Source organism: Chenopodium album, chromosome 3 (assembly GCF_948465745.1).
Source record: "Chenopodium album chromosome 3, dcCheAlbu1.1, whole genome shotgun sequence".
In the NCBI taxonomy this organism is placed as follows: Eukaryota; Viridiplantae; Streptophyta; class Magnoliopsida; order Caryophyllales; family Amaranthaceae; genus Chenopodium; species Chenopodium album.
The window spans coordinates 75,947,717-75,961,720 of NC_137836.1; the positions used below are offsets into that span (position 1 = coordinate 75,947,717).

Genomic DNA, 14,004 nt, shown 5'->3' on the forward strand with positions numbered 1-14,004 from the left:
AATACTAGTACTTTTCTAGCAGGTAAAAGAATTTTGAACAGTGACATAATTATACCAAATAATCTCAACAAACAATAATGGTGAATAGATTTATGTTTAATGCAGCTGAAAGTTCATAACCTAAAGGTAACAGATTTCGATAGTTTTAAATAGCTCTAAGCAGAGGGTTTCTGTGCAATTGTATTAAATCTCATAATTCTTAGATAGTCAATAGGCTTGTTGATGCCCTTTGACACAACTTGAAAATCCAACCAGACAATTAAAAATTCATTGAACATCACCGCAAAATTTGGCAAATCTCAACTAGAACAGCAAGAGCCCAGACGACTTCGGTTTGAATCTGCACCATCTTTGGTTAGGCTTACTCGATTGACCGACAACTCAGCCTTGTATGAATCTGAATTTAATAGTTTCCTGCTGATATTGTTGTAGATTTCTTTGATTGCTATCTCAAAAGCCGTTCTGACATTAGTTGAATCCAGAGCTGACGTCTCTATAAAAAATAATCCTTCAGACTCAGCAACACTTTTGGCTTCATCCACACTCACTTCTCGAATATTTTCTAAATCACACTTGTTACCAACCAATAATCTTGCCACTGCAGTATCACAATGAGCTGCAAGAAAAGTAAACCAATAATAATTCAGTTAAACATCACGTAAAAGCATAAGATCCATTTCCTCTTACTACAGAAAATGCTTGATGTCTCATCTTTGGATAGTCGTGTCCATACTCATATCTCAATCAAATCTTCTAAAACTCAAGTGAGTGTACTATAAAAGACTTAAGTCCCACAATCCAACACAAAGGAAAGGGGCACCAGCAAATCAGTTTTACAGGAAGCTAAGCATATGTCAACTCAAAGAAACTAAGTCACAAAGTGACTATCTCATACAAAGAAACAAGGCATAAAGACAAGAATTTCAAAAGGGTTAGCATAAGCAATAGGCAAAGGAAGTGAAATCTCCTGGTTCTATTGTTTCAACAAGCCAAGTGAAGAAGATTACATGACAAAATCCATTTTCTATGCATGGCGAATTTCCTTTCAAAAGTTTCTTAAAAAAACTTAATTATCCCAACCTTCAAAATATATAGTATAGGTAAGCAGAGAGTGAAATATACATCTATATGTGAGGATTTCCAAACAAGATACCGAGTTTGTAAAATTCTAACTACAACTAGTTGAATTATAGAGGTACAAATTGCAACTTCTTGATTTGTTACTGTCAATTGCTCTTCTGTTGCTTAGCACCTTGTCGTCAGAATGTCATAATACAATCCACTCGTCTCTAAAATAGAGGGAAGAGAGTAGCCATGTAGCATGGTGGTTGTACAATAGAAATTGTAACTCAACGTCATGGCAGACAGACTAATTCAGGAGGTTGGAGACTCAGAGTTGAAAATGATTTCACTGTTGTAAATGTTCGTGAGGAAGTGAGGACTGTACTTATACTTAGACAATTTGGCATAGTGTATTAGTCAAGAAAAAAAAAATCTTCTTCCTTCGTTAAATACTAATTGCAACAAAGGGGTATTATCTATGAGATATAAAATATTCCTTTGTTGCAACTAATATTTACCGAAGTATAATTATTGTAACTTCATAAGCAACATCACCCCAAAAGACAATAATACCAATTTCTGACCAAGACACCTTTTTTGCTGTTTTAAGACACCTAATACTTCATATTTTTGAACAGTGTTAGTATAGAGGTCATAACAAACTTACCTAGAAATCACATATGACACTCAAACACCTAAATTCAGAATAACTCCAATGTAGCACACTATGCTACATAAAGTCAAATAAGCTTTTACTAAGAATCAAATTCTTAACTTCCAAGGACACAAAATCCGGTACAATAACCGCAGCATCTTACAGCATTATACATGCACAAATTACACTAACAACATTGAATCAAGGAAGACCATAAAGATCCAAAATTTCCATTTTTAGCAACTTTTAACATCCAATTCTGAAAAGGAAAAGCATAATTCCATCACTCCAAAATTCAATTATTAACGAAAGCGTGAAATGAACAAGAAATGAACAAACCTAAGACTCAATGCCTAATTCATCAAATGAGTCTCGGGCACTAGGCTACACCCATCAATGTAGGAGAGTCGGACCACATACAAGCACCACACACAAGGTCCGTCCTAAAACCAATTGGTAATACTAGGAGTAACTCGAATACGAACAATAAAATTAATCAAAACAAAACAACTTAAAAGATAAACATTAAACAAAACCCAATTGACAAAAAGAAGCAAAACAAGTAACAAGCTTAAAAAAAATTAAAAGGAAGCAAGATAAGTGGGGCATACTATTGAGTTCATCAAGCCAACGACTAACACTCTCAAAAGTAGTTTTGCGGCTGATATCATACACAACAAGAGCACCAACAGCACCTCTATAATAAGCAGAAGTAACAGCTCTAAATCTTTCTTGACCAGCAGTATCCCAGATCTGAGCTTTTACTTCTTTCCCATTAATTTCAACACAAACTGTCTGAAATTCAACCCCAATTGTTGCTTTTGTGTTATGATCAAATTCATTTCTTGCAAATCTTGATAATAAATTAGATTTTCCAACTGCTGAATCCCCAATTACTACTATTTTGAATAGGTATTCTTCCCCTGTTCCTTCTTCTTCTTCCCCCATTTGATTGATTGAGAGAGATTGGAGAAAAGGGTGTGTTGGGATTTGAGGGAATTGAAGGAGAAGAAAAGGGGGGAAAAGGGAGGAGGGTTTTAGCTTTGGAGTGAGGCAAAGTGGTGGCAGAGAAGACTGCGCAATTAGCGGGTGGAAGTAGTGAATGTTAGAGTGTAAGGCTTAGACAATAATCAAAGGGGATAGGTATGGTCATATGGCCACAACTTTGTGTCCTAATTCTTGCATTAGACTAGGGAGCAAAGGGGGACATTGGGACGTGGGGGTGGCTCTTATGATTAGGTTGTAGTCGAATACGACAGTGCTAAATGGTTGACTAATGTGGTTGATTAAATTATAGCTAAAGATGTTACAGAATATAAAGCTAGTTGGTGGCAGCCGTGTCACAATATGAACAATTGTGTAAAAAAAAACATGACATGTCACATTGTCACGACACGAGCACGGCATAATGTGGCTAGATGTGATCAGGCTAAACTAAGTTAAAATTGACTTAGGTAAAGCAAGCACGACATGACATGACACATCATGTCATGGGCTTAGGTCATGTTTGGATAGTACTTTTGAAGATTTTGGCATGACATGTAGCTTCCATGAGATCAATCATGAATTAGGCCTACTCAGGCGAAGGCATACAAGCTCAACACGAAGACGCATCTCACATAACCCACAACTATTTTTGTGTGTGGATTGGAAAGTAACGAAAGGGATGGAAATAGGTGAATTTCAATTCGATTTTGAACCAACCGATATTTCCTTCAATAATGAAGTATGTATGTATATGCTCTTTTTTTTCTTTTGTTTTTTTTTTTCTCTTTCCAGTCAAAGAGGATTTCTCAAGTAGATGGTGGAAGAGCCAAAATCATTTTTTTTTTTCTCTCTTTCCAATCAAAGAGGATTTCTGAAGTAGATGGTGGAAGAGCCAAAACAAATAACGCCTACCCCTATTATGTTAAATCTCTAACCCTACAAAGAGTGGCTTAAAGTCAAAAACCATTAAATTTGGGATGACACTCTTATTCAAGCCTTCAAGGTGTTTACTTGATTGTGTCTTTTTCTTATTTATTTATTATATATTTTTATATTTTATATTTTATATTTTATATTTTATTTTTTATATGAATAAAGATCTCTTTTATTTTACCTAAGCTAAAACTCGAGATCAAAGATTAGCTGGGTAGCCATTACAAATCAAGAATCATGATTATACATTAAACACTATCATATATTTATATACTTGTACAGAGTAGGTATTATTGTACAATAGTAGTATCCATCTTTAGAATCAACTAGAACATTTTTTTTTTTTTTTTTTAACTTCAGTCCATGTACAATAGACAAAAAAAAAAAAAAAAAAAAAAAAAAAAAAAAAAAAAACACTTATAACTTATTCAAAAACGTATATTTACTAGTGCTGTCAAATTTCAAACCGAAATCGTTTAACTATCCGAAACATACCGACCCAAATGAGAACCAAACCGATTAAAAACCGTTTTTTTGAAACCAAAAACCGACCCGAACCGTGTGTGAATGAACCCGAAACCGAACCGATCCGAATAACGTTACACCGTATAAGAACCGAACCCGTTAATAAGCCAAATCAGTTCTAAACCGAACTGAAATCAAACCGAACCGAAAAAGAACCGAACTGTTTCTAACCCGAAACCGCTTTCAACCCGACACCGTTTAAACCGAGATAAAAACCGTTTACACCGAACCGTTAACAAACCGCGATCCATTTGCACCAAACTGTATATAAACCGAGCTGTTTATTAAGCGAACCGCTTGTAAACCGAATCGCTTTATGAACCGGACAGCTTATAAACGAATCGGCTACAAACTAGTAAGATTGGTATGGCTAAACTTGAAACAGAACATGATATGTATTTATAAAATCAATGAGAATTTGTATATAATTTGATGCCTATTTATGAAATGATGAAGTCTTGACTTGATATAAAACTTGTTAACCAACAAAAGGTTAGCAAGTACTACCAAATTTCAAACCAAAAGCATTTAACTACCTGAATCCAAACGACTCGATAAACAATCGATTTTTTGAAACCGAAAACCGACTCGAACTGTAAATTAGTAAACTCGAAATGGAACCGATTCGAATAACATTAAACCGTAGAAGAACCGAACCAGTTATAAACTGAACCGAAAAAGAACCGAACTAGTTATAAACTGAACCGAAAAAAAACCGAACTGTTTCTAACCCGAAACCGTTTCCAACCCGAAACTGTTTGAACCGGGATAAAAACCGTTTACACCGAACCGTTCACTTACCGCGACCCGTCTGCACCGAACCGTTTATTACCCGGATTGTTTACAACCCGAACCAAATTAAAACCGCTCAAGAATAAACCGAAACCGAATCGAACCGATAACTATTTAAATCGAACTGAAACCGACCCGCGAGACACTTAAACCGATTTCAAACCGACTTGATTTAATACCGAACCGAACCCGAACTGTCAAAAGTACTAATATTTACAATGTTTATACATTGTATTTTTTTTAATTATTACTTTGACTTCACTTTTAGATGTATATGTATAAAATGATTAACATCTTCGTCCAAACCCTTATATACATATCCATTTGACCATTTCAAAACAATCTAGATTTTCGGCTACCTTAATCTTCTAGACTATATATTGAATAATAAATACTTCAGGACATAGAAAAAATCATAATTGTCTTAGTCGTTGTGGTAATGTGGTCAACTTAAATATAAAATCAATAGCCAACACTTTTTAAAGATATCCTAATATGTTGATTGTTAGCTTGTAAGTTATCATATGTATTGTAATGTTAATTTAAGCTTCCATTTTCAACAAATTTAGAATATTCTTTCAATCACAATAAAATAGATCAAAATTTGCGTCTGAATTGATGTGACTAATTACGTAACCCTTCTTATTATCTAGTTAGGCTGCAATCAATTAATGCATGTATTATAAACTTAAAATGTATATGGTTCTATATTTATCCGTAATTAATTAAATTGGTTTATTAATCAAGTATAGGTCTAATGGACAAATGGTAAAGAGCGGGGTTTGTAATGTCTTTGTCGAGCCAAAAGGAGGGGTGAAAATCGATCCCAAGATCTCTTTGGAATCGGGAGGGAAGCTTGCCAAAAGGCGGGGTGAGAATCGATCCCAACATCTATTTGGAATTGGGAGGGAAGCTTTAACCACTTGATCTATTCTCCACTTTCTGTGTAATGCCTTTGTGACTAAATAAATGAAATTGGTTTCACAGCTATTGTTTTCTGATACATAAATACATTGATGCAATATTAGCAATTCAATAACATTATTAGTCAACCTTTTGATTTGGTTAAAATTTTAATTGGTCAGCTACATGCTTTATATAGTACGTACTAGCATTTGATTATTTAGGCACCATTAATAAGTGGGCAATATGTACCAGAATTGCATCCAATGTGGACTGCATTACTTACATTTTTTAATAGTACTTCGCACATTATTATATTAGGAAGCTAAGGTGTGTGTTTTGACGTTAGACAACATTAATTTTTGCTAAAATATGAAATATAACGATCATTATAGGTTTGAATAGTTAATATGAGGTTACATCTATAAGCTTAAGTTAAAAAAAAAAAACTCGTTAAAGGAATTAAAATACGAATTTGTACAAATGTACAAAAATTTACAAAGTCACAAAGGACTGCAAATTAAAGTGGTTAATATTTGTTTACGTATTACTACATTACGATTTGTCTTTGTCTCTTTGAGGAATATAACATTATAACTAATTAAGAATCAAATCACATATAAATTGAAACGTCCTAAACTCGTAATATTGCTAAATTTTTTTTTTTTTTATTTTTTTTTTTCGACTTTAGTGTAAGATAAAGATTTTTGAATCCAAAATCCAGTTGCCTTAAAGTTGGGGGGTTTCCCCTAAAATTATAGGATATTCTAGTTCAATGTCAAGAATGTCTGCTGCAATTTACCCCCACATACATCATCAATAAGCTAGCTACCCTCTACTCCTCTACTATATAAACACACCAATTTTGCAAGAAACTATCCAAATTACTTAACATTATTATAACATGGCTTCATTTTTCCATATAGTTGTGTTACTTTTATTGTCAATCACATATTCTTCAGCTGATAATCCCACAGAATACTGCAATCCAAACACTGTCATAAGCAGTAGTAGCCAAACATCAGCTAACATAGACCACTTATTAGCTGATATAGTCACCAAATTCCTGCAAGGTGCCACCTTTGTCGAGGCCTCGTATGGCAACAACAAGGACACAATCTATGGCCTAGCTCAATGCAGGGGTGATTTAAGTTCAAAGGACTGTTTGGACTGCATCCAAGACGCAGCCAAACAGGTTCGAAAACTCTGTCCTACCCAATCTGATGCCCGAATTTGGTATGACTATTGCTTCCTAAGGCATAGTCAGGATAAATTCTTTGGTAATGTAGATACCTTTCCAGGCATATTATATAAAAACACAGAAAATGTAACAAATCCTGTTATGTTCAACAAAGAGTTAGGGAACATATTCGATAAGATTGATTCAAAGGCGGTCAAGCCTTCGAGTGAAGGGCTAGGGAAAGATCAGAAGAAGTTGACAAATTTTGAGACCTTATATGCTTTGGTTCAGTGCACAAGGGACTTATCTCCTCTGTCTTGTGGACAATGTTTGGCTCAAGCAATTCAGAATTTTGAGGGATTCTGCAGTAATAGTATTGGTTGCAGAGTTTTGTATAGTAGTTGTTATGTTAGATATGAACTCTACCCCTTTTTCTTTCCTTTAGAAGGTCAAAATTCTAAAAATAAGGGTCATTATACAAGGAAATTAGTCCCTAATCATCATTAAGGTGCCCCTAATTGTTACAGTAGTACTGTGGAATTACAGAAGGAAATAAGCAGACAATAAAAATGGTTTTTTTTTTTTTTTTTTTTTTTTTTTAAATAAATTGTGATTGAATTGAAAGTAATTAAGGGTTTTTCAGGGTATACAAGATGTGTTATGTATAATGTATTGATTATTGAATTATAATAATAAAATTTCCTTCGGTTGAATTTTTGTGTATCGAATTATGATAGAAGATTAAGATATGCTTTCATCAAACATTGTCACGTGGAATCTTCTTACATTTGTATTATTGTGAATTTAAAATTTATGGCATTATATATCATTATTTTGTAATATACTTCGATTTCATAATATTATTGTAACATGAAGAGAGTGCACAATTTATTTTAAGAAAATAGGTATTAGATGGGAGATCGAGGACCACAAACATATGTAATTCATCCTCAAAGAAAATCAGTTAGGGTATATTGATTTGCACCATGCATGTAGATGCGAAATTTCTCTTTTGATTTAATTTGTTAGATTAAAGTTGTCTCATTTCCTTTGTACTTATTTATATATGGTTAAGTTATGTAATATATATATTTCGATTTACGTTCTTTATTTCCTACCTTACATACTAGAAGAGTAAAAGACAAAACTACTCATCAATTCAATACAAGTCTTACAAAAACTAAGAGTTAAATTTAATTATATATAGTGTAAATATTAAATTAAAGGATACAATAATGCAGGGAGGATGTGTTAGCATTTAGCAATTCATTCAAAATTTGGGATGGCAATCTATTTGAAGTTGTGGATCATCGACTAAATAATGTATCTATTCAAAATTAAAATATTTTTCACCATATTAACGATCTTGCCGAAATTCGGTGCTCGGTCACATGTTGCAGAGGCGTAGCCACATATTTGAAGCACATGAGTTCAATAAAACACATCCACTTATTATGAATATAATATTTTAAAACATATTCAACTCTGACTAATTTAAATTTGAGCCGAGTCTTCAATTACTATTCAATCACTTGTCTATCTTCTAGACCATTTGATTAAAACAATTGAGAATCATTGGACATTGAAAGGGAGATGCATGTTGTATCTTAATCGGTGTGGTCAACCTTTAGACTTAACAAACACTTTAATTATAATATTCTTAAGTCTAAACTATTGATTTGTTAGACTGTCACTCCGTATGATATTGTAATGTATAACCTCCATTTTCAACAAAAAGTAAATCTTCTTCCGATCACAAAACTACATTAAAATAAATCAACATTTGGGTACAATTTGAAGTGGCGTATACGTAGCTCTTTTAAATAGATGGCTGCTAATTTCATGGTTATTGTTTCTAGATGTTACACCATAATACAATGGTGCAAAATCATTCGTGAACATCTTAAATTTGGTAAAAATTCAATTGGCCAACTCCATGTTTTATATTATACCAGCATTATTTGTAATGTAGGCGCCGTTAATAAGTGGGCAATTAGGCCATTTACCCATATTGATCGCATCCGATGTGGACTGCATCACTTATTTTTTTTATTCTTTTCTTTTTTAATTACATCATCTCCTCTTGTATTACCTCCAATTTTTAATTTTAGTTGCAAGTTTGAAATATTTTATATCTCACAAATAATAATCCAAAGTTGCAACTAAAAAAAATCGAAGGTAGTAAATTTTTTATTTTTATGAATAATCAACTTCAGTTGACTAATTTTATGTTTTGAATAATCATTTTTCGAATAATCAACTCCTTGCACTTTTTTTTTTTTTTTTTTTTTTTGAATAATCATCTCCTTGTACTTAGCTTCTAAACATTCCTATCAATATTAGTATTCAAACAATGTTTGGTTAATTATGAAAATTAATAGATCTAGTGAAAATCGGGAATAAAAAGGCCGAATTCTAGAGTCACGCCCAACTAGTTCTAGGTGAACATATATAATATAAGAGTAAAAGAGACTATGAAACTGAATAAAAAAAAAAGATTGTACATCTAGTATTATACGTATTATAATTGAACAATTAGTTGTAAATAAAAATGAACATATAATATTATTGCTTATTCATCAACATATTTTTAAACTTCAAGTGAAATACTTGATTTTCCTCTTGATTGGATATCTCGCAATTCGCTGAACTATATAATACCAATTAAAAAAAAAACAATTTTTTTTTTTAATAATGAACAAATTAAAATGCTATTGTCTATCATTATTAATACTAATGTTAAATTAATTGAACATCCTTTACTATAAAAACGAACATTTTATACAACTGAACAAACACAAAAATTTGTATTAATTAAAAAAGAAAATGAACATTTATTCTATTAGAATGAATGTTATACGACATGAACATTTAACTTATAAGAATGAACATTATACGACATGAAAATGATTTTTTTTTTATAAGAATAAACATCATACGACATGAAAATAATCGTTGGATTATTGTAAAATACAATATTATTGTAAAACATGTTCAATTAAAAAATATTCATATTTATTATAGGTAATTAAATGTTCATTTTGATAGCGACTTCATAAATACGTAGCTGGGCTCGACCTCAGCTATTAACGATTATTTATATAACGAGACAAATACGAGTATACAGGTATGTGTACATTATATAAGAGTATGTACATATTGGAATTGTAACTAATAACTTGTACGTCAAGAATGTCTGCTACCATATACCCCACATCCAACACCAATATCTTACTAACCTTTACTATATAAACCCACCAATGTTTCAAGAAATTAACCAAATTAATTACTTCAATTCAATTCATACAAATCATTAGAGAATTATCATCATATGGCTTCTTTTTTCCATATAGTTGTGTTACTATTATTGTCCCTTACATATTCCTTAGCTGAAAATTCTCAACTAGGAGAATACTGCAACAAAAAAACCATCATAAGCAGTAGCAGCCAAGTATCAGCCAACATAGACCATTTGTTAGCTGATATAGTCACCAAATCTCTTCAAGGTGCCACCTTTGTCGAGGCCTCGTATGGCAATGGCAAGGACACTGTCTACGGCCTGGCTCAATGCCGAGGTGATGTAGACTCAAAAGACTGTATGGAGTGCATCCATGATGCAGCCAAACAAGTCCGAAAACTCTGCCCTAACCAATCTGATGCCCGAATTTGGTATGACTATTGCTTCTTAAGGCATAGCCAAAATAAATTTTTTGGTAATGTGGATTTATCATATGGAATATTATATAAAAACATAGCTAATGTCACAAATCCTGATGTTTTCAACCAAGAGTTGGGAAATATGTTCGATAGGATTGATTCAAAGGCGGTTAAGCCTTCGAGTGGAGGGCTTGGGAAAGATAAGGAAAAAGTGACTGATTTTGAGACCTTATACGCCTTGGTCCAGTGCACAAGGGACTTGTCTCCTATGTCTTGTGCTCAATGTTTGGCTCAAGCCATTCGAAATTTCGAAGGTTATTGCAGTAATAGTAAGGGATGCAGGGTGTTGTATAGCAATTGTTATGTTAGATATGAGCTCTACCCCTTTTTCTTTCCTTTAGAGGGTCAGTTTCCAAATAACAAGGGTCATTCTCTAGGAAAATCTGTCACTATACATCATTAAGGTGCCCTAAAAGACTAGTAATAAGGCATTAAAGTTTGCTAAGTTGTTATTTGAAAGTTATTAGTTAAAGTTACATAAGATGTGCTACGAATCTACGATGCAGCAAAAGTTGTAACTATTGTAATGTGTGCATGGATTATGCATGTGCTATTGTGCTTACTCCTTTCTAATTAAAGTTTAATACAAGTGCATTTTATATGGTAGAACAATGATGCAAAAGTGCAAATGGAAAGATTCAATTTTATGTCTTAGATTCCATTGCATAATTATTTCATCGCATATTAAGTAATCACTCTGTCCCTTATTTTTTAGTCCATAGAGGTAATGTTACTTCATTAATTTTTTATGGGAAAAAATGATGAGATCAGATAAAAATGGTGGGGTTAATGGAATGGTTTAAGAGTAAAGGTGTGGTTGCATTACTTGCATATGCCAAAAATAGAATGAGGTAAGATTAAAAGAACAGACTAAAAATTTGGCAACATTAAAGGATTACTTGTTACTCTGATATCCTAAATTAGTGTACTAGGATACTAGCACCCTTTAATTGTGAACTAGTGTTTAGCCCGGGCAATGCCCCGGATCTATACGCTAAATATTTTTTAGTTCAAATTGTAGTTTTCTTGTATTATAATAATCTTAAATACTTTTATTATAGATTTAGATTAAGAAAATAATTTGTATAAAACAAAAATCTCATGCCATACATTAACTATATTCAAGAAGAATAAATAAACAAAGTATTAGATAGCAAAGATGGTATGACTTCCATTTTCTAATGAACTCGAGTTCAATTCTTGACATAAACACTTTTTAAGTTGATATGTTCCAATTTCTCCTTAGTGACATGGCACGTTCTTAGTATAAGAGACGTGTGCCACGTGGTGTGTGTCCTTGATTAAGAACGTCTTTTAATATATAGTATAGATAGATTATAGGTCAGCTCTCTCCACCTAGATTGAACATGTATCACATGGCACTGTATTATTGGCTTCTAAAATGAGAAGTTAAATGTTTAATGAGAAATATAACAAATCATGGCTTGAATCCTCAACTATTTGGGAAGAAAAATAAAAAATATAATGCCATCTATTATCGAAAAATTAGCTCTAAATATTCTCAACTATTGCTCATGTGCACAAAATAATACGACTTAAGGGTATAGATTCTCAACATCACCACTACCTATTCAAGTATTTGTGCAAAATATTATGCCGATGATCAGAATGGGCATCTTAGGGAATATTCTGCTCAAAATAGTGCGGCGATTTGTGTTCTTCATTTCCGACTCGCAAAATTTGCATGCTCCGTTAAAGTTTGCGTGCAAGAAAATGCCTTGGTTACATGCTTGAAAACCGAGGCATTTTTATGCCAATTTCAAACTCAAGTTTGTTTCTTAAGGGTCAAAATAACCTCTTAAATCCTTAATCGAGCGATTTATGCGGTTAAAAATAAAGCACACAACACAAGGCGTTTTCTTATAAAGAGTTGTCAATTCGGGTAAACAGTGAAGGATTTATATCTTCGTCGTGTGCAATTACTAAATATATAAATTGATCAAATTATGGAGATAATTAAGTTCGTACATTTGGGTCGTCGTTTTATCATAGCTAGAGGTACTAATGATCTTTGGGCTAGTAAAATAGCCCAAAACCCAATTGGACGGATCCTATAAGGTCACACAAAGGGGCTAGATCGAGCATTAGAGGACGAGGCCCATCATGGGCCTCATCTCTCTAGATGGCCGGCCATGTAAGGGAATTAAGAGGGTTTTGGGCCTCGTGCCCTAGTCTAATTATAATGAGATTATATATAGACTAGGTTCCTAGGTTTGCAAGTAAGCAATTGACTCCAAACCCTAATTAACAAACACGAAGCCTAACCCTCTCATACTCCTCTCTCTCTCTCACGGCTCTGTCCTCCTCCTCGGCGCCGGTGGTGTTTCGTGGTGGTGGTGGCTCGTGCAGTGGTCGGTTGTCCATAAAGGTGGTGATCGCGGTTTTCCTCGATCACTCGACCAATCTAGTATTGGTGGACGGCTCGTTCAAATCTCGTCGACTAAGTAGAGGAGAAACATTTGGGGCTCTATTCTCTCCCTGATTTGCCTGTCAAATAGCTACATGGAATTCACGCTTCAAAGGTATGATTATGTGTCTTGTGTGTTATGCATGTGATTCTTGGGATTAGGTGCTTAATTGAATATGATTTATATTATTTCCACTGCTTAGTAACTATATACTCCTACAAATAGGTCAGGTTTGGGTCGGGTAAGAGTGGATCGGGTCAACTCGGGTCGGGTCAATTTGGATTAATTCCATAACCTATGCGGGTCGGGTTTGGGTTAGGTCATGCTTTAGTCAAGTCACATCGGTCATACTTCTTATCGGGTTTAGGTCGGGTTAATAACATGTCAGGTTACATTCGGGTCGGATGAACAATAGGTCGGGTTTAATTCGAGTTTTCACGGGTTAGGTAATTCTCAGGTTCGAGTCGGGTTCAGTTCAAGTCAATAATTTACGGGTTAGAATCAGGTCTGGTCATTCTCGGGTTTGAGTCAGGTTCGGTTCAAGTCAATAATTTGTGGATTATAATCAGGTCGGGTCATTTTCAAGTCAAGTCATTCTCGGGTTCAAGTTGGGTTCGGTTCAAGTCAATAATTTGCGGATTGTAATCAGGTTGGCTCATTTTCAAGTCGGGTCATTCTCTTATTCAAGTCGGGTTATGTTTAAGTCAATAATTAACAGGTTACAATCAGGTCGGGTCAATCATTTAAAAATCAGTTCATATTCGGGTTCAACTAACTATAAATAGATAATTATCATATTTATCAAGCTAATTATTTCCTTT

At 33.6% G+C, this 14,004-nt stretch overlaps 1 protein-coding gene and 2 pseudogenes across 1 annotated transcript; 2 read left to right on the top strand and 1 right to left on the bottom strand.

The window, feature by feature from the left end:
- Positions 1 to 178: 178 nt before the first annotated feature.
- Positions 179 to 2,871, bottom strand: LOC145624241 (ras-related protein RABA5e-like). The gene is made up of 2 exons (XM_081677249.1): positions 2,329 to 2,871; positions 179 to 616 (listed from the first exon to the last, which is right to left on the bottom strand). Exons 1-2 carry the CDS (start codon positions 2,663 to 2,665, stop codon positions 300 to 302), a joined length of 654 nt encoding a protein of 217 aa, XP_081533375.1. The 5' UTR covers positions 2,666 to 2,871; the 3' UTR covers positions 179 to 299.
- Positions 2,872 to 6,713: 3,842 nt separating this feature from the next.
- Positions 6,714 to 7,750, top strand: LOC145617297 (cysteine-rich repeat secretory protein 55 pseudogene; annotated as a pseudogene).
- Positions 7,751 to 10,368: 2,618 nt separating this feature from the next.
- Positions 10,369 to 11,360, top strand: LOC145617308 (cysteine-rich repeat secretory protein 55 pseudogene; annotated as a pseudogene).
- The last annotated feature ends 2,644 nt before the right edge of the window (positions 11,361 to 14,004 follow it).